The following is a 20,632-nucleotide window of genomic DNA, read 5'->3' as shown; positions in this document are numbered from 1 at the left end:
CCGGGGATGCCCCGATGAGCGCCCAGAGCCCGGTACACGGGTCGGTCCGAGCCGCGGGGTCGGAGCTGGGGCGCTCCCCCAGCCCGGTGTGACACGGCGGGACAGCTGCGGGGCTGAGCCCGGCGGGGCCGGGGCAGCACAAAACCTCTGCCCGCCCCCCCCCGCCTCCCGTCCTAAAACCGGCGGCTCCCCCAGAACAGCAGGATCCTCCATCCCTCTGCTGCTCGAACTGCCGTCGGTGATCACGGACACCGACTCTTCTGTAATCATTAACTGTTGAGGGCAAAACAGAGTGGCGTCTTGCACATAAATAATTTTTTGTGTGTGTGCTTTCGCAGGTCAGAACAAAGCGGCTGCAGCGCGTCCTCAAAATGCAGTATTCCCATCACTGTGAGCACCTGCTGGAGAGGCTGAACAAGCAGCGAGAGGCCGGATTCCTCTGCGACTGCACCGTGGTCATCGGGGAGTGCCAGTTCAAAGCGCACAGGAACGTGCTCGCCTCCTTCAGCGAGTACTTCGGGGCCTTCTACAGGGACGCATCCGACAATAATGTTGTGCTGGATCAGACTCAAGTGAAAGCTGATGGCTTCCAAAAGCTCCTGGAATTTATTTATACGGGAAACCTAAACCTTGACAGGTAATTTACACTGTTGGAGGAGGGAAGGGAGTAGGGAAATAAACTTTGTGGCAAGCCAGAACTGGATTCTTTGTGGGAAGTTCAGGAGAAACAATGGATGTGATACATATTAACAACTTGAAGTTCGTCTGTTTGCATATTTTAAAACTCCACGTGCCACGGGAGTGCCAAAACAAAGGGATGTTGTCTGAAATTTCACTGGTAGATAGTTCCAGTCTCTCGCTCTTTCTGTCTGGGTTAGAAGGGGTTAAACATCCTGCACCATTACCAGGAGAGGGAAGGACCAGTGTGTTCTTTCTGGAGATGAATTACAGTAGTCTTTTTTTTGCAAAAACACACAGAAACTGTGTGTGGTAGAGTCTGAGGAATAGATGAGGACAGGCATGATTCTAAAAGATCACATTTGTCAGAATTTGCATGATCCGTTACTTAAAATCTCATATTACAAAAGGAGTCACAGAAAAAGCGTTTGCCCCCATCAAGGCCTGTGTTGTAGGAACTGAAAAACAGGGTGTAGTGGTTTAAATGAGGTGGTGGTGGTGTCTGTGTGCAGCTGATACAGAGTTAAGACTCTTGGTAGATCGTTTTATAAAACAAGATTAGTACCTGTCTCACAGAACTGCTGAGGTGAATGTGCTGCTGGTGAATTACCTGCCGCTTTTGCCAGAAGGATTATGGGATGGTAATTTGTGCATTTTATTCTCCAGTGTTTTGTCACTTTGTGCTGTGAAAATAAAATCCTCAGTTTGAGGGTGTGCAGACCCCACTAGACAATGACTTCAGCTCAGGAGGAATTGACAGTTTAGTGCCCTGTGTTGCTGCAGCACTGAGAGATTGGAGCTCGCTGTGTGGTCTCAAAGTTATATTTTCTGACAGTGTAACTTCTCAGTAGCTCTGTGTCCCTGTGTGTGATAGAGTCGGTGCAGAACAATCTGTCCAGAATGTTTCACCCAAGCCTTGTTCTCTTGCAGCTGGAATGTCAAAGAGATTCACCAGGCTGCCGACTATCTCAAAGTGGAAGAAGTGGTCACTAAGTGCAAGATCAAGATGGAGGACTTTGCTTTTATTGCTAATCCCTCTTCCACAGAGACATCCAGCATCACTGGGAACGTTGAAATGAATCAGCAGACTTGCCTTCTGACTCTCAGAGATTACAGTAATCGGGAGAAAGCGGATGCTGCTGCTGCTGCTGCTGCTGCTGCTGCAGAGCTGGTTCAACCCCTGGCAAAGAAAGCAGCTTTGGACAAGAAATCGCCTCAACCCAAAAAGCGGAAGAAGAATTTCAGCCCCCCAAAAAGCGCAGAGAATAAATCCCTGCCGTACCAGAACGACGTGACCGAGAACACGTCCATGGAGATGTTTTTAGATGCGAACAAACTGGCCACCCAGATAACAGAGCAGGCTGCCCAGGGCAGCGACAGCTCCGAGCTGCAGCTGGCGGCCGTGGGGGAGAGCGAGACGCTGGCAGCGCAGGACATCCTGGCCCAGACCGTGGCAGCCAAACAGAAACGGGGGAAGCCTCAGCAGAGCTGTGCCCTGAAGGAGCACTGCATGTCCAACATAGCCAGCGACAAGGGCTCTTACCAGCTGGAGAGCTCGGGAGAGGAGCTGGACCAGAAGTACTCCAAAGCCAAGCCAGTGTGCAACACGTGTGGGAAGGTGTTCTCGGAGGCGAGCAGCCTCCGCCGCCACATGAGGATACACAAGGGGGTGAAGCCCTACGTGTGTCAGCTGTGTGGGAAGGCATTCACCCAGTGCAACCAGCTGAAAACACATGTAAGAACTCACACAGGTAAGACTTCGGCCTCGTGGGCTGCGGAGGCCTGGAATCACACGCGGGATTGTGTGAATGCAGGACTAGGAAGATCTTTGCGTTCTGACTCCTTCCTCTTGAAATGTTGTTTGTTGGGGTAGTCCTGATATCCTGGTAGCATTTTTCAGTACAAAGTCATAGTTTCTGCTTTTAGTAGCTAGAGAGGACTTTGTAAGTCTGAGCATCTTGGTTTCTGGAGAGACTCAGAAGAGCTGCCTTTAGCTCTGTAGAGTGATGGAATGTCAAAAGCTGCTGTCAGTAGAGCATGAAAGCCTTGCTGTACTTGATACTACAATTCCTGTTGCTTTTTTTTTAAAATTTAAAACACAATGTATGTTTGAGAAAAAAAGTGGGGAAAAAATACGATCTTGTTCCAAATAACTTGTCCCTTAATGTCTTCAGAAATAGGTGGGGAGGTTGGCTGAATTACTACAGCATTTGGGATTTTATTTAGTAAAACATACAGCTGGAACGTGTGATGGTGCATTCAGTAACATTACCAGGAGCTTGTGTCATATCAAGCATCAAAAAGAAATCAGGTAGAAACACTTAAGCATTTTAAAACAACATGCCTGACTTAAAAAGATGATGAACAAGAAATTGCTGGAGCCTGACTGTGAGCAGAATTCAGGGATGGTGCCGGTAGGAATGTCAGCTGTACTTTGTACTTCTGAGGGTATTGTCCTGGGAATTTCTGCATGAGTGGGTAGGGAATTCCATGGTCTTGGTTGCTACGTGGCACATTAGATGTCTAATACTTTTCGTTTTGAAGTTTTTATGCACCCAGTATACTTGTGAGTTGTTGAGTTTGTGGTTTGATCATGCACTGCCACAGAATGGCAGAGAAAGGCATTTTTTTACTGTCATCTGGGACTGCAGAGTTGCACAAGCCCTTGCAGGAGACTGTTCAGCAGTAAGGAAACATGACTAGTCAGAGAAGTACCTGCAGCAGACACTGACAAGAAGTTAGGGAGCATTAGGCTGTACAGTGAAGACTTGTTGCTGTTGGGCAGGCAAGAAAAAGCAGATGATTTACTGGTTCATCTTGAATATTTTGAATGATGGACAGACATAACTGGCAGAAAGTCTTAAAACACAGTAGCAGCATTCTTAAAATAACGTGGAGAAAGTGGCACTGTTAAAAACATTTTTTTTTCTTTTCACAAACATAATGTGTTACAAAACAGTCTTGTTATCCTCTGTGCTCCGAGCACGTTCCGCTTCGGTGGGCTGATTACAGGATGTCCCAAGATGTTATTTGTAAGAAGTATTAGATCAGACACCTGAGCCCCGCTCGGGTCATGGACTGCAAAGCTTTCTTAGGTGAACACAAAGAGCACAAGGGTGTTCCTTTTCACCAGGGGAGAAGCCATACAAGTGTGAACTGTGTGACAAGGGCTTTGCTCAGAAGTGCCAGCTGGTGTTCCACAGCCGGATGCATCACGGGGAGGAGAAGCCCTACAAATGTGACGTCTGCAACCTGCAGTTCGCGACCTCCAGCAACCTGAAGATTCACGCCAGGTGGGCACAGGGGAGATCCTGCAAATGCTTGTCCTCCTTGGGTCTGTTTAAATAGAACCCTTTACTCCAGTGTGAGCAAGGGTTACACATTCACGGAATTTTGGCGTTTCCTCCCTCTTTTCTCGTGGCACTTCTCTCGCAGTGCCTGGCAGAGTAATTCCATGGATGTACTTGCTCGTTAGGGAGGAGATTTGTGCTGTATGAGTGTTGCAGCCTGTGCACTGGTATCCTTGTGGTTTGTTTCAAAGTCCTTGCAGCACCACAGAGGAGAGAGTTCCCTGGTGGGGAGTGACAGAGCAGTTCTCGCTGCTGTCTGTGCGTGGCTTTCGGCATTGCTGGCAGGAGCAGGAATGGCATTCCCTTGCTGGGAATTGTCATCTTGTCTTGCACTAAAATGCAAAGCATGCTGAGTTCCCATGGCGCATGTTACACGTGCAGGGCCTGTATTTCAGGGATGTGCTGATCCCAGACGGAACAGCCCGTGAGTTTCACTCGGCGAGAACTGCAGAGTCAAACCAGGCTCAGTTGTTACAGACCGTTAGCAGCAGGAGCTTCGGGGATGAAGCACTGACAGGCAGGTTCCTCAGCAGTGGGTGCTGCTTCCCTTCCCTCCTGGAGGTGACTGGGGTGCTGTTTTCCAGGAAGCACAGCGGGGAGAAGCCGTACGTGTGTGACCGCTGCGGGCAGCGCTTTGCCCAGGCCAGCACCCTCACCTACCACGTGCGGCGCCACACCGGGGAGAAGCCCTACGTGTGTGACAGCTGTGGGAAAGCCTTCGCTGTCTCCAGCTCCCTCATCACCCACTCCCGCAAACACACCGGTAAGGGGGGACAGGATCCCACAGCTGGAAGGGACGGAGCACAAACGGGCCTGGATCCTGCAGAAGGGTTGGAGATGGGTGATGACACACAAGTTACCTCTGGAGTTGGCATCCAGCTCCTTTCTTATGTTTTTTAACTCTGATTCCAGTTTAGGGAGCTCTTTCTCCCATTGGACATACCTCTGTTTCATTTTGATTTGTTCTGTTTGTGTACTCTGGTTTATGTATTGAAATAACAAAGTCCTCGTGTTTCCTTTAGGAGAGAAGCCATATATCTGTGGCATTTGTGAAAAGAGTTTTATTTCCTCTGGAGAGCTCAATAAACATTTTCGGTCCCATACAGGTCAGTTTTCAGACAAGCTGCTTCCTGCACTATAAATTATATTCTACCTTTTACCCTTTTGCCTTTAAAATGCAAACTGTTGGGCTGTACCTGAAAGTAGCAGAGTTTCTTAATTTATGACCTGAAAGTAGCAGAGTTTTTTAATTTAAGCATCTCTGGGCTAACATAATGTGAAGAAAAAACTCATTCATTTTTTTTTTAATTGCCTTTTTGAGAGTAGTGTCTGTGAACCAGCGTAGATGTTGATGTATGATCAAGGCTTTACTTAAAATGTTCAAGGTCTTCTTGCTTTATTTTAAACTGTTATTCTGGAAGCAATTTTAATCCGAATACAGACAGACAAAATAAGAGTTATAAAGTTGTGGTTTAAAATCCAGCATTGAAATCCATTATTGTACATCTCTAACTGTATTTTCTTTCAATGTCAAGGTTGTTCTAACTACCAAACCAATATTTTTCAGGTGAAAGACCATTTATCTGTGAAATGTGTGGAAATTCTTACACAGATATAAAAAATCTAAAGAAGCACAAAATGAAAGTTCATGCAGGTGAGTTCTCTGTGCAAAGATTGAGGAACTACATCAGCTCTTTTGCCTCTAGTGCTGAATAAATCTTTTTGCTCATGCAGCCCTAAAATTAGAAAATAAAAGATTTTTGGACAGTAGCTTGGCGGTGGCTCTGGCTCCAAGATTTTCTGGGGTGGGGAATCTCAAGGAAACTTTCACAATTACATTTTTCCAAAGGTCCTTCATTCACTGGGACGTTAAGGATTTGTTATCTCCTGTACCATGCCAAGTAGAGATCAGGTTGGAATGCATCATCCCTCTAGCTGCCACGCTACAAGCAGCAGCAGATGTGATTCCCAGTGCTTACTCTGCACTCACAACTTGCTGTGGCTTTCCAGCACATGGAAGCCACTGGCATCCCAACTGCTGGCTTTGACAGTCAGCTGAGAGGGAATTTGCAGAATTTGCACAGGAACTTCTAAACATCTCTTTTTTTTTTTGTTTGTTTTTCCCCGTCAGGACCTGAAACTCCCCCTGATTCTAATGCACTTGATAATTCTTCCAATGAACAAGAACCCATTCAGAGTCAGAAGAGCCCTTTGTCTGAGTCCATAGATGTGAAGCCCTCTGAGATGTCTTTAGCACTTCCTCTTCCCATCGGGACTGAAGAGCACCAGATGCTGCTTCCCGTGACGGGGAGCCAGTCCCCTTCATCAGAAACACTGCTGAGATCTGCTGTGACTGGATACTCAGAACCTCAGTTCATTTTCTTGCAGCAGCTGTACTGACAGAGCAAACCCCCAGACGTCTGGTAAATGCACATGATCCAACAGTCACGCTCTTTGAATTGGACTTGTTCTTTGTTTTCCCTCGGTGTAAAGACACCTGTGAGGCATTTCCATCGGGCAGTGCTGAATTGTGCTAATCTACAATCAGATTTCTATTTGCGGTTAACACTGATTTCCAGGAGACAATTCCTTTCCAGCAACACCTGCCTTAAGAATTCTCTGTCGTGTTTTGGAGATCTCCTCCCATGTTTTCTGCTGGTTTGATGTGTCACAATGTCACTTGAGAACAGATATTTTAAGCCATATTTGATAGTTTTAAGAGTATTGACCCGGAGGTGCAAGGGGAAGCGGTAATTTGCTGTATTCATAAGCCTGCACTGCAGGGTGCTGGAATGGTCCATGGGGAAGGTCGGTCAGGGCTCTGCTGAGGTGCTTGCAGAGATTTGCTGCTGGCTGCCACAAGTGCCATCTGCAGGTGAAGCCTGACCAGAGGGAAGGAAAGGTTTGGGTGTATTTTCCTGACAAGACAAGTAAGGGAAGGTTAAGTTCTTTCTGTAGCGTGGCAAGTCAGAGAGTCCTAATGGCATAGAAACTACTGGGTCTTCTTTCCAACAAGTTGCCTTTGTTTGTTTGTTTGTTTAAGTCAATCCAGCACTGTCATATCTTGTCCCAGATTTATTTTTCATATCCCTAAACAGCCCCGGGTTTGGCACAAACAGCAACAAAAGGAGAGCTGGAACATGCATTTTGTAGATGAGACAAAAAAACGCAGTGACTTAATCTGTGAGGTGTCAGTGAGAGCTTCATAATCCTTTTTTTTTTACTGTAGTGCTGCTTCTTGTGCTAGACAGGAGGTACAGAAGAGGAAATAAATCCTGCCCTTCACTGTGAAAATAGTAAGTGAACACTACATGAGGAGTGTTAATAATACAGCAGAGCAGGTGGATATTCTTCCAGGAATGGTTTTGTTTTAACTGAAGTTTTTAGTGTATTGCTTTGACTCTCATGTCACTCGTCCACAGTAAATGCACAAAACTGGTACCTAGCAAGGCCCATGTAAGGATATGTTTTATTCCTAGCCAGAGACATACTTAAAAAGCAACGTTTTTAGTGTCTTGGTAGGGTCATGAAAGACTAGGTGACCACAGGAGTACTTTCCTACTCCACCTTGCCAGTTTGTGCCATTAGCAATCAATGTAAGCATTATTTAAGCAATCATCAAATAGTAATGAAACAGTGATCATACTGTACCAACAATGCATTTAAAGCTCTACCTTGTTGGTTATTTACTTGGTGCTAGCATTTATTTCCACTGATGCCTTGTGTCCAGACACTGCTAAATAGAAGAGCATAGGAGATACCTCTTAACTGATCTTGTTCTACACAGAGTAATAATTAATCTGCACCTTAATTAAACAGGCTCTTGAAAAATTTCTTGTAGGATTTCATTTAAATATTCTGCAAGTGATCCCTTGACTCCTGACCATGACTAGAGATTTATTTTTTCTTTTCCTACGTGTTGTAAAGTAAGAGACCTTTTGCTTCTTTGTGTTGATCATCTTAGTACATGCCACGTTTAAAACCTGCTGCTTGATGATATTTTATGCTTTAATATATGGTAAATTTGCTGATAAAGTCTGCCACGGACAGCAGGAGTACAGCCATGTCCAGTGGGAACATCCTGAATGCAGGAATCTCTCACTCCATCCACTGGAGCTGATTATTGCTGGACCTGCCTGACCTTTAATTTCTTTGTCTCTCTGCCCCACAAGGTTTGTGAACAGCTGATGTTCACAGCACTGGCAGAGGACAAAGGATGAAGTTCTCTGTTTTTTTTTTTCCTGTTTCTTTGGCATTTCCCCTCTCTTTTAGCCCCTCTTGTTGCTGTAGCCCCTGAGGGATTCCTTAGCCTTGCCATTTAAGACTGAAGAACCCCAAAGATCGGGATCTTTACTGTGTGGAGCTTGTCCTAAACTTCCTCTTTACTTTCTCTCTCTGAAAATAGAGCAGAAATCTTGGGACAGACATAGGCTTAGCCATGAATACTGAGAAAAAAAACCACCCTACAACTGATAACTTCCATATTTAAACGGCTTTGGAAGACAAACTAGCGATGTGCTGCTGTTCCCTGAGGAAAAGTAGCTGAAGATAAACATGCCCAGGATAAATAACCATGAGAGAGAACTAGCTCTGGAAAGAAACCTAAAAAATAATTACATTCCTACGTAGAAAATGCATTCCATAACAATGTTTGTTTGGACTGGTTTTATATTTCTAAAATTATAGCTTGTTACTGTATTCTTAGATTTCAGACTTTTTTAAAAAATACAGTGCTTAGATTTATACAGGATTTGTTTAGATACTTATAACAGTAACACTTGCTTTATTAGCCATTTAGTTTTCTTTACAGACAAGAAGATAATCATTATTTTTTACATGACAACACTTTTAACCTTTCTTAATAGAATACACAGGCTTGTAGTTTTGTCTTGGAGCAATAATTTAGTGACCTGCACTCTTCAGTCCCCATCTGAGAATCTTGATTTTTTAGCCTCATTTTTTTCATGAAGATATCTCAGCTGCTGAGGTATGATCTCTACAAACTGTATTCATTTACTAGAATATAGATTTTAAGTATATATATATATATATATAAATATATTTGTAGGTGTGTTCAGGCTGTAGGTCTGGACTGTACCTTTTGCCAATAGATGCATGGAAAGCAGCTGCACATCTCAGTCCTAGGCTTAGAGATTCTGGGTTCATTTTGGAGGTAACCAGGCTCACAACAGTATTGGTCATTTCTGTAAGGGATTAATAAGGGAAAAGCATGGAATTTTCATAGGCAGACGTCTCCTTGCAAGAGGAAAGAAGGAATTTTAATAATTCTATTAACAGTCATTTAGAGACAATGGCACTGTTTGTCTGTTGTTTCGGTCAGTTTTGCACTGAAGTTGGTGCAAGTTTTGCCTGAATAGCTTCTCTGCATCTAGAAATCTCTGAATTGGCTGCTTGGAGATATTTAGGGGAGAATAGCTCCTTGTATGACATTTACTTCCAAGTTTGTGCCTGTAAGGGGGCACAAAGCATGACAACCTTTCTGAAATCATTTGTTAAAAGAGCAGTTTTCAAGTACAGATGAGTCCCACATGAAGGATTTCAGGGCTGTGATCCCGGAGAGGCTCAGTAAGCCTTGCAGAATTAAGTTCAGATAAGGACTAATATCTGATTTTTTTTTTGTTTTGGTTAAATTATTTTTAAAGTATGTCATGTATATACAATTTTTCCTCTGTTATTTGTATATACCTCAACTCTCAATTTTATAATCCCCTGGGAAAGGAGGGGGTTGTACATATTTAGCCTGAAGTGTTTTATGTTAGACTTTAATAAACTTGTTTTGTAATTTTCCCTCACCTTGTGTCTCCTGTTTGTGACTGCACCAAAAGCAGGAGGGAGAGAGTCAGACAACACCCCCCTCACAGGGGGATTGAGGGGACCTGTGCTGCTCCACTGCCCTTCTGGATCAGTCATTTTCCTTCCCTTGGGAACTGGGGCAAAGATTCTGCCTTTCAGTGAAGAAAGCTGGACAGATGGTTTTCAAAGCAGGATGATGCTTGCTTCAGCTACTGGAATAACTTAGAACATGGCAAAAGATTTCTAGCCTGTGCAAATTCTCTCGTTCCAAAGAACACAAGATAAATTCTTCAAAGATGCCAAGGTTTGGTTTTTCAGAGAAAGAAAAGCAGTAACAGTCTCTGGCACAGACCTCTTTAAGCATTACAGGGTTATGCACAAATAATTATGTTAGTTTTCAGGAAGCTCTTTGTACAGAATTCAGTAGGAATTACCCTGCAGCCTTTTCTTACTAGAGAACATAAAAATAAACTGTAACACATGAGCTGGTGTTATGGGTATTGTCAGTAATGCAGAGTGCTCTTCCAGGCTGAGCATGTTGCTGTTAAACAAGGGGTCAGATAGAGTGCAAATATTTCAAACAGATCCACCAGCACTTCTGAAAGTAGATGCCATTTATCCTGATACATTTTGTGTATGATGTTGTTGCCATCTTAACCACGTCACTAGAAGTAAAATACTGCTCTTGGTAGAGTTGGTTCCCCATTGCTACAGCAGATTAATGAATGTCATTCATACAAGTAAATTAAAGGTTAATTTGGGCAGTGAAATCAGTCTGAACTTCATCCACCAGACAAAGGAAAGGAAGATAATACAGGAAAAAAAATACCTTAATCTGAGCCTTTTAGTGGTGTTTCTGGCAAGAAATTCTGTCACCAGTGTCTCAGTACTGAGAGGCCTCTCTGTAGACTCTCAGAGTGTAATCTGCTCTGCCCCAGAGCAGCAACACTGAGGAAAATACCAATACAGGCTTATCTAACTGTTTAAAACCTTAGGAATGTTCACAGCATGCAGATTCTTCTCAACCAACCACATCCAGTGTATCCTCAACTTTTGTTCTCGTCGCTCTGTCCTTCCTGTTTACCAGCAGTTAAAATGTAAGCTCCTCTCTCAGCCAGGGTGTTGGCAGTGTGTGACACACGGACTTTGTGCTCAGCACGGTGCCTGCAGGTCAGGAGGGTCCTGTGCAGGTGTGGGGGACAAACAGACCCGCTCTGGGCTTTCCTCTGAGGCCCCTTGGGCTGCTTTTTGGAGCAACAGAGCCTGACTCGTTTGTGTTTGGGGGGGCAATAAGGAAAAAAAGCAACTAAACAGCAAAAAACCTCCACACACAAACACAACAGCTCTGACACCTGCCTTGGTCATTTCAGCTGGGGAAGGGGTGTCTGTACAGCTCCCACGGTGATAATTCAGAGTCAGAACAGCAGCAGTGGCATCGCTGCTTCTCAGCTGTTGTTGGTAAAATTACTTCCTTACCTTTTTCCCCTCATACTTGGAGTTCATAGATGCAGTCATGGATTATCCTGCTGTCCTGTTTGCTGACTTTTTCTTATTAGGAGCATAAATGGAGTCACTTCTGCAGGGATGAGCAGAGTGGATGGAAAAAGGTAACAAGCTGAGTGATTCCCAAACTCCCACAAAGTCTGCATCCAAACCCTTAAACAATGTTTAACTACCATTAAATGCAACTCACATGCAGGAGCTGCCACAGGGATAGAATGACAGAAATGTTTTTTAGACAGTTTTTAAGAGATGGGAAGAAATAAAAGCACTAGGGCTGGTTATGGTTCCTATTTATAGTTCAAGAAACAAGTGCATGCTTCAAGTTAACCAAAATTCCACGTATATCCCAGTAAACTGGGTTTACAAGCTTTGAAGTTCCACCATGACCATGGCTTAGTGCTAAAGTTCACTTACCTTGGTTTAAAAATGTCACAATGGGAAGAAGATCCAGTGGATGAATTACTAAGCAAAAGCAGAGAGTATATGGAGTACAGAGGTAACAAATGGACTTACCTAAAGCTCTCAGCTCCACCAGGAATCCTGCTCTGCAGCAGGTCTGATTTGCTGCCCAGCAATCCTGGGTGTCAGCTTTTGTCAGTGTGCTCTGCCTGGCTGTGAACTTTTTCATGGTAATGAACTCTGCACAGACTGGGCATTGTTATTATTAATATTGTTATTATTTAGCACTGAATTTGAAGGTCATTTGTTCAGTATTTTATCTTTATGCCATTTCAAGCAGTTTTAGATTCCTTTTAGACTTTAACCTGAAGAAACAACATAAAGCAAATCTGAGGCTGATATAATTTATTTTACTGGAAACCAGACAGGCAAAGCTCAGGCCTGTGGAGTGCACTGAGCTGATCCCTCACTCACAGATATTCTGAGACAGCTACCAGTGCCAGGCTGGCGTTGGCAGCACTGTGTGCCACCACCCTGTGCCGTGGGGCCCAGTAATATTCCCTGTGGAGGCCGTGGGACAGCTCTGCCAGCTGAGCTCGCCCGTCCACCTGGAACGGGGCCACGTCCGTGCAGTTGGGCTTCAGGCGACCCGACTGAACTAACTCGGAAAATGACTGGAAAATAAAACCAGGAATATGACAGGTAACATTTCCCTTTGACTGCAGTGAAGGCTCTACAAGGTAACACACAGTGAGTGCTCAGTCACTTCAGTATGCTGATCTCCACTCAGTCTCAATCCAGCACCACCAGGTTATAAATATTTTTAAGAACCCCAGTAAATCAGGTGTTTTGTTCACTAATTGCTGTAGTCCACCCAAAGATGGTAAAAAGAAATTGGAACAAACAAACAAAACCCAAGCCCCTCCCTCTCAGAGGAGTTCCAAATCAAACACTTACCATACAGGCATCTTCATCAAATGTGTTCCCCCAGATGTATATATGGGAAAGGATCATGTTTGATTTGATTGCATTTGAAAGAGCTGTAAGTCCTTTGCCAGTTATACTGCAGCTTACCACTGACAACCTGACAAACAGAGAAAACAGTTACACAGCGTGCGTGCCAGACCATGGAACTCACATCTCTTACTTAAAAATAAGAGTTTAGCTATGATTTATGCTTATTCCATGTGTTATTGTTATATAATATATATTGAACTTTTATATTAATTTGTCATTAACAGTACAATTCTGTAATTGTATCAAGGCCAGTCCTACTCTAACAGCCCTTTCAGGTTGCCAAAGGCAGTTGGACTGTGACTTGCTTTGTTTCTCCAGGCTCACACAGCCAAAGTTGTTCACTGTGGAGTTCCTCGGTGTCAGTGGCTCCATGGTGGCCAGGTCTCATCTCTAGCCTGCTTTGAAGCCCGAGCCTTGGCATTTATCCAGGCTAAGCTTTGATCTTTGTGGAGTGGCAGTTATTTTTATATTAGTGAACCTGGAAGGCTTTCAGAGGCACCTCAGAGCCGCCACCTCCTCAGTCTGCTACTTAAACCTGATGGCTCCAGGTAACACCTTTGATCAGCTTTTACATCCTGCCGGCCGGGGTTTAACGGGCTGCAAAAGACACCCTGATGGAGAGATTACAGCTCTGCCGGGTTCACCCGGAAGCAAACTTAAATAGAGGATTTTCCTAAGTGTTGAAGATCAGAACCAACAAATATAGTGCCTTATCCCTGCGTGGAATCTGATTATCTCAGAATTCTGAAGGCCTGCAGGTCTTGTTTGCCTTTGTGCCCCACAGGGACCTGCTCTTTAGAGATGCAGGAAGAACTGACAGATCTAATTGCCTTCCCCCCCACACACACACCTCTTAGAGCTGCTGGAAAAGCTGTGGGAAATCTGAGCAAACCTGGGGCTCCCCCCCAGCACCCCAGGGTGTCCCACAGGTCCTGGGGCATCTCACCTTGTGCTTAGCAAACAAATCCCACCCAATCTCTCACCCGCAGCTTTCTTTCCCCAAGAAGGAAAAACAGACCAAAACATTTGGAACTTCCTGACTATTTTGATCAGCATCCAAACACAGAGCTTTGATGCCATTTCTGCCACTGCCAGCTCCAGGTTTCCTACCCCTGCAGCGTGTGGGGAAGCTGTGCAGATACTAACGCCTGCAGGGTCCTGTTGTGCAAAGACAAGGCCTCACTCAGGTGCGTGGCTCCAGGATCTTCTATTCTGTTTGCCTTCAGGTCCAGGATTACCAGGCTTTGGTTGTGTTTTAGCAGCTCTCCCAAAAATCTCGCACCGTCGGCGGTTATTTTATTACTGCAAGAGAGACGCGCGCGTTTAAAATAAAATTAATGCTAAGAAAATTAATTGCTGTTGGTCATGACTCTCACCAGCTCAGGTCAAGGTATCTCAGGCTGGAGTTTTCCTGCAGGGCCTCACACAGTCGCTCTACACCAAAGTTTTTCATTTCGTGCTTGCTCAAGTGCAGCTCCACGAGAGGAGGGTTGTTCTTCAGCATCTGAGCTATGTGGACTGTGGTCTCTTCCTGCAAACACACACTCAGTTTTATTCACCTGAACTCTGGGATAAAATATGGTCTTGCTTCAGTACAAGTGAGATACACAGCTAACATCAAGATTTGGTCAGCAGTAGTGTTCTATTTTGTATATTGTATCAAAATAGCCATGAAACAACATGTTGGGATAAAGCTGGAAATGAACAAAAAAAAAAAAAAGAAAAATACTAGAAAGATATTTGCAGATTTACAGTACTATCGACATCCGTGCAAACATCAGAAGCATCAACGTTTAGCCATTATGTCTGACCAGTTTTCCTTCCAGTCATTGCTCTTTAAAAAATGAATGTTTGAGTCAGTCTTTGCTAACATTGGAAGTATTTTGTCCTGATGCTCGTCTATGCTTTCATAAAAGAAAGGATTGGTCAAAGTTTGGACTCAATGATCTTGGTGGTTTTCACCAACCTTAATGATTCTGTGATTCTATGAAAAAGAAACAGGACTGCTTTGGGAAAAACTACGTCCTGTCACAGTGAGACAAAGGAAGTTTGTTCTTGAGTTGTCATGTTTAGTTAAGAAAATAACAGTGAGTACTGTGAGTCAAAAGTAAGGGAACAACCCAGAGGCCTCAGAAAATGATAGAGTTGAAGGTGGAAACAGTGGCAATAGTAGCTGACAGATCCAGACCAGGTCCTTACTGGCCCCTGTTTTCAATAGCAGTAATTTAAATTGACTTCTAAAGCTGGAGTCAGGCAGATCAAGCCCTGCCTTAGCAGAAAAGAAACAACTAAAATCTGTTTACACTGTTCAATTCACCTTAAGGAACTGAGGACGATCTGGCCTTGGTGACCTCAGGAAAACACCGTTGCTATCACTGACACCTGAGAGCTGCCAGGCAGCTGAGAACACCACAGCACTCCCTCTACAGCCACGAGCTGAGCAGAGTGAAACAGCCAAACCAGCCAGCCCAGGGAAGGGGTGGGGGGTTGCTGCAGTGTCTTTCTTCTTCAGGCTCAGGCAAACAGCAGCCCTTTGTGCTTCCCCTCATTTCCTGCTAAACAGCATTTCCCCCTCAGTTTGCTGAGCAGTGCAGGAAACTCCACGGCGGGACAGCAGAAGGAGGACTTGGTTCTCCAATACCAACCCCTCTCCATCAGCCCATTATTTAACAAATGTACCAAGAGAGAGAATTTTTTAAAAAATTTAAATTCTAGTTAAACAGGGGCAGGTGGTGACTGCACAGAATGAGAAAGAATGTTTCTGCAACCATCTGCTTCAGTTTGCAAGGAATTCCAGAGGGCTGTGTAGTTCAGGTGCCCATAAATACATCAGCACTGACTTGGCTCGTGCTCCTCTCTGAGCTGAGCCCACAGTCACTCACGTACCTCTTGGCTGTACAGCAAGGGACGATTTAGGTTGATTGCTCTGAGGGATTTGTTCTGGATCAGAGCTCTGGCTATTGCTATCAGACAGTCCAGGCCCTGGAAGCGAAAACAAACAAACTCTTAAGAGAAACCTATTTAATGTGCAGACCAAGCTGCCAAATTACCATGACTATTATTTCTGCCTCCCTGTCCTCTGGAGTACAACAATCAACTGCTCAGAGACAGAGCACAGGTTTTCTGACAACACCAATGTCAACTGCCTGTGGAAGAGTAGAGTGGAATTAGACTAAACAGTACAAATGGCTTGGCACCTCAGAAAATAAAAAGCAAGAATAATGAATCTCAGAGATACTGGTCCATTTAATCAATCCTGTATTTTAGTTTTCTTGATTTATGAAACAAAATCAGCTTATGTGTGTTCCCCCAACATTCATCCACTGGGTAAATTCAAATTTAGTACCAACCATGTGGTACAGAGAAATGAGAGTCTAGGATATGGGTCAATCTGGATTTTTTTTTTATTTCCTTCTGGTTTGCTCACTAATTTTTATTTATGCTGCTTTCCATTAGGTTGGTCCACACCCAAACCAACTCTCAATCAACTCCCTACCAAGAAGACTCATACTAAGCTTTTGAATAAATCCTACACTGCCTACACTTTTCTTGTTCATGTATTCATAACACCTTCACTATTCCCCCCTCTTAGTCTAGGAGCAAACTCTGAATTTCGAGGGAAAAAAAAATACAGGTTTTTAAAAGTGATCCACAGGCCATTCCAACCCTCCTGAGCCTCCCTGTGCACTGTGTGCTGACTCCAGCAGGATGCAGGTCATCCAGGATCCAATTGGGTGCTTTTCTACTCAATTTAGCACTGCTGTGCTTTTGTCCTTTATAGATTGAGCTCTGAGAGGAGCAACAGAGCTTTGGGATGGGTGACTTTCAGGGGTTCCAGCACTGCACACTTCAGAAGGAAAAGCTTCTCCAGGGAATAAAAAGTCCATCCTTCAACACGAGTTACACAGGACTTGGCATAACAGAAGTGAGCAGCAGAAACAAACCTCAGAGGATGTGACAGACCAGCACTTACATCCCCAGGGACACAATGGCTCTGAAATATCATCAGTCCTGACTCCCCCAGGTGCTTTGTGCAAGATGCCTTTCCAAGCACACGCTTTATTATATATTGTGTTACCTCTGGCTGTCACAAAGTGTAAAATCAATGACAACAGATGGCATTCCCCTCCTGATTAAGCTCTGCAAGACCCTTGTAATACCCTTGAAAGACTTCTGTGATTGCTGATCATTTTACTGGGTTACTCACCAGATCACAGTCTCCAAGATCCAACTTCTCCAAGGTTGAGTTTCTTTGCAGCATCGAAGCAAAGAACATCCCACCTTGGTCTCCTATTTTGTTTCCAGTCATTCTCATGTGCACAAGACTTGTGTTCCTCTAGATAAAATTAAAAAAAAAAAAAAATTCCTTTAAAAAAATGGCCTGAAAAACAACACTGTCCTTTTTTGTGTGTGAATCCTGCTGGTTGTCACACAGAGACAAAGCAACCTTTGAGAACAATTGTGTCTAAGTGACAACATAGATAACTGAGTGATAACCTATCCTGTTGGCTCAGGCTCCTCTCGGTGGCATCAAAGACACCACAGTCTGCAAGCAAAACTCCAGTATTTGAAAACTTTTTGTTTCTCCCAAGCCCACAAATTTCACATGAAAATAATCCAGGCAAACATTTCCGCCTAAATTGGCAGGAATTTGAGATGCAAAGTGTATTATCAAACTGATTTAAAGCTGGTAAGCATTGTACAAGCCCAGGGTTGTACAATCTGCTGCACAGCCTCAGTGTCTTGGAGGCCTGTCAAATTGAGTTGTAATCAGTTCAAAGACTGTGAAGGAGGAAGAGCTCACATGAGTCTCCTTCACAAACACAACAAATCTTACAAACAAGCCTCATTTCCTTGGGAAGCCACATCAAAAATAACAAACTTGGGTTTGTGCTGCTGCTGCAAAGCAAAGTTTTGAAAACACGTCTCAGACATCTTGAATCAAGGCAAATATTGACATGAAGGCACAGGCAAATTTAATACAATATTTTGGGGGGAAAAAAAGAAAGGAAAAAACAGATGGCGTTCTATATCCCGCAGCTTAGCATTTTTTCACACAGAAAAAAAATCCAGCTGTGAGAGTTGTGGGTTTTATAGACAATTGTTTTATAGATAATCAAGTGTTAATGGCAGCACAGTGCAACTTTCCCTTGTGGGAAATCTGATTTCTGAGGTCCCCCTTGGGAAAACAGGCAATCCCTGTGATCCAGCAACATGCTGAATGGAGCAAGGACAGAGGCCCCTTTGAGCCAGCTCTGGTGTTGGCAGGACAGCCAGTACTGGTCATCAAAAGCAAAAATATCCCAACGAGATGCCACTGTCCAAACCTCCCAGACAAACACTCACATGAAGTGCCCTCGCTATCAGCTCTGCCCCACTCATGCCAAGGTCATTAAACGTGAGGTTCAGGTACCGCAGGGAGGAGTTTTCCTTGGGAACAAACAGAGCAGGAAACAATGAGAGTTCACTCCAGAGCACACCTGTACTTTTCAGAAAGGGGATGCAGCAAAGGACAGAGCTTTGTGTGTGCATTTCAGGCAGCCCCTGACTTGGAAAAGCAGTTAAAGAATGTCAAAGTATGGCAGATAATGAGGGAAAGGCACAAAACCCTGTCATGGGGGGGTCCTCATGGGGCCTACAGGAACCACCCAGGATCTCATGTGCTCAGCATGACCAAATGAGGCAGGTGGTCAAGCTGAGGTGCATTTTGTGAACTTAATGGCACCCCCCAAGCTCTAGGAACACAGGAACCAGGTGACAACTCACCGTTTTCCATCTGTATTCCAGTGCTTTACAATGATAAAAAGGCAGACACAACCCAAGATTCCAGTAGGATGGACTGGGGTGTGAAAGTCAAAACTAATGGAATTTTGCCAAACCGGTGCATTCTTGTCTCCAGCACACCACATGTAAATATTTCTATGGCCAAGTAAATTACAAGTTGCTGAAAGATAACCATCACTTTGGCACCTGGAGGAATGTTGCCATGGTCTCTGCTCCAGCATCAGTCAATACATTATAAGCAAGATCCAAACCTGAAAAAGATGAAGAATGGGGAATGTGACAGATGCATGCCTACATTTCACTGATGTCTAAACAAAAAGAAACAAGAACTAACACTGAAATCAAGACTGATCATGTTTTCTTGTATTAGCACAGCAGTGTCAAACACACATGGAAAAGCCTTACCTTTGACAAATGCAGCATGGGATAAGACAGAGGCAAGAGCTCCCAGATCATCGTCTCTAACTCTCTGCACGGGCACTGGGTGATTATTTCCAGCTATTTTTAATGTGATCCCTTTTGTACATCTGTTGCAACATAAAAATGTGAGCATATGGGGAGAGGTAAAATGATAAGGGAAATGAGTTGCCTCTCCAGATGGGAGGTGTGCTCGTGCTTGCCCTCACTGAGGAGCTTGCCCATGGTTATACACCTTTGGTAACACCAGCACAGACAATGGGATTCAAGCTGTCCCTCAGCACTGCCCTTTCTGAAGGCACCACACAGCTGCAAGAACAACACTTGCACAGAAAGCAGATGGAAATAAAGATTGTCCCAGAGGTTACCTCACCATCTTCTTACTTGCTCCCTTTCCTGTATTTACTCCATCCTGCCCTCAGGATCAAAACCTAACACAAATTGTTTCATTTTCTCGGAGTTTTTTGCCTAAAGGAAAATTAGCTTTGACCCTGGCAGCATCCACAAGAGAAATCCCCACCTAGTCCCATAACGAGAGAGAATTTGGGTAGCTTGGCAGGATTCAGAGACAGCTCAGGGAAGCATAACCAGCTGGAGGGTGACTGGATGCAGCTGAGACTTTTTAAACAGGAGCAAGACAAAAGGAGGGGAGTTAGGATGACTAGACGCTGGGTTTGGCATTTTTAAGGGACACAAAGTCACCATCCTGTACATTTTTTACTTTTTTTTTTTTGGTTTTCACTGCTTGTAAAGCTGCCCAGAAAGGATACATAGCTACAAACTTCTGCCAAGATGATGTCAAGATGAGTCAAACCAGAACTTCAGCAGTAAATGCTAAATTTGATTTGTTTTTAAGCCTGAAACAGCACAAACTTTCTCATGTTCAATTCTTCATCCTGCTACCCCGCTTAAGGCTTTCAAAAGCATCTGAAACACACTGTTAATGCCTTACATTTCCTCATTTTCGTCAGCTTCCTGAAGCACACGAGCGATTAAGGGGTTTTCAGGCTGGCCCAATTTCTGACAGGCCTGCACATAGTGCAGGTGAAGATCCGGACGAACCGCCGTGTCCTGCTGGGAAACAAAACAAAACAAAGCGTTCGTGCATGGCTGTGGCAGCTCAGCAACAGCCCCGGGAACGGGCTCGGGGCTGGGATCTGTCTAACAGCAAAAACGGGCTGGGTCTGGAGAGGGTGACAGCTCTCGGTGTGCAGCACCTGGGTGACAGATCCCGGCAGGAAAAGCGTGGATTGGTGGGTGTTTCTGACCTGCTGTGCCACAGGGGCTGAGCTATCAGAGCAGCGATCCCCGATCTGCGGCTCAGCCCCCCCCTCCCGCCCCGCAGGCCTTACCTGAGCCATGAGCTCCTGCTCCTCCTGCCCGGCTCAGCCTGCGGGACCGGCCGAGGGTGGATAAATTCGGTAACGGGGCTGGATAAACTCGGTAACCGGGCTGCTCCGAGGGGAGCAGTGTTTGGTGACGGAGCCCGTTTCCAAGGAGGTCCCGGCCCGCAGCCGGAGGGGCAGGGAGGGGTTCCCCGGTGGAGCCCCCGGGGCGGTGCTGGGAAGGGCAGGGGGGTTCGTCACCTCACCCCATGGGCTCGGTGCTCTGCCCTCCTCCCAGGAGCCTGTGCAGAACCGCCCTTGGCTACACGGATCGGTTGTTACTTC

The 20,632-nt window shown here is 44.9% G+C and overlaps 3 protein-coding genes across 7 annotated transcripts in view; 1 reads left to right on the top strand and 2 right to left on the bottom strand.

Annotated features, from left to right (window-relative positions):
• Window positions 1–132: 132 nt before the first annotated feature.
• On the top strand, window positions 133–9,841 carry MYNN (myoneurin). The gene is made up of 7 exons (XM_027902306.1): window positions 133–637; window positions 1,609–2,429; window positions 3,812–3,971; window positions 4,613–4,791; window positions 5,051–5,134; window positions 5,596–5,682; window positions 6,160–9,841. Exons 1-7 carry the CDS (start codon window positions 372–374, stop codon window positions 6,426–6,428), a joined length of 1,866 nt encoding a protein of 621 aa, XP_027758107.1. The 5' UTR covers window positions 133–371; the 3' UTR covers window positions 6,429–9,841.
• Window positions 9,842–9,926: 85 nt separating this feature from the next.
• LRRC31 (leucine rich repeat containing 31) overlaps window positions 9,927–20,632 on the bottom strand; it is a 28,357-nt gene continuing 17,651 nt past the window's right edge. Inside the window, exons 11-12 of the mRNA XM_027902308.1 lie at window positions 10,733–10,744; window positions 9,927–9,938 (exon numbers count right to left, since the gene is read on the bottom strand). The gene's annotated coding sequence lies outside the window, so the exon portion shown is untranslated. The remainder of the gene's footprint in view (window positions 9,939–10,732; window positions 10,745–20,632) is intronic.
• Window positions 11,272–20,339, bottom strand: LRRC34 (leucine rich repeat containing 34). Of its 5 annotated transcripts, none has more exons than XM_027902314.1 (11): window positions 20,315–20,339; window positions 19,915–20,033; window positions 18,951–19,075; window positions 18,732–18,796; window positions 18,108–18,191; window positions 16,969–17,097; window positions 15,648–15,743; window positions 14,138–14,292; window positions 13,908–14,063; window positions 12,702–12,828; window positions 11,272–11,418 (listed from the first exon to the last, which is right to left on the bottom strand). In XM_027902314.1, the coding sequence occupies exons 1-11, from the start codon at window positions 20,321–20,323 to the stop codon at window positions 11,413–11,415; spliced, it is 1,071 nt and encodes a 356-aa protein (XP_027758115.1). In that variant the 5' UTR covers window positions 20,324–20,339; the 3' UTR covers window positions 11,272–11,412. The 5 variants fall into 5 exon arrangements, with proteins under 5 accessions (XP_027758115.1, XP_027758111.1, XP_027758112.1 ...); XM_027902310.1 differs by lacking the exon at window positions 11,272–11,418 and adding an exon at window positions 12,027–12,418; XM_027902311.1 differs by lacking the exon at window positions 11,272–11,418 and adding an exon at window positions 12,027–12,418 and having other exon boundaries at window positions 18,951–19,072.

The sequence above is a fragment of the Empidonax traillii genome, unplaced genomic scaffold (genome assembly GCF_003031625.1).
Source record: "Empidonax traillii isolate 1590-97213 ecotype Southwest subspecies unplaced genomic scaffold, ASM303162v1 scaffold862:size387690, whole genome shotgun sequence".
Classification (NCBI taxonomy): domain Eukaryota; kingdom Metazoa; phylum Chordata; class Aves; order Passeriformes; family Tyrannidae; genus Empidonax; species Empidonax traillii.
Note: the sequence above shows the minus strand (reverse complement) of the source record. Positions and strands in the feature narration are given on the sequence as shown.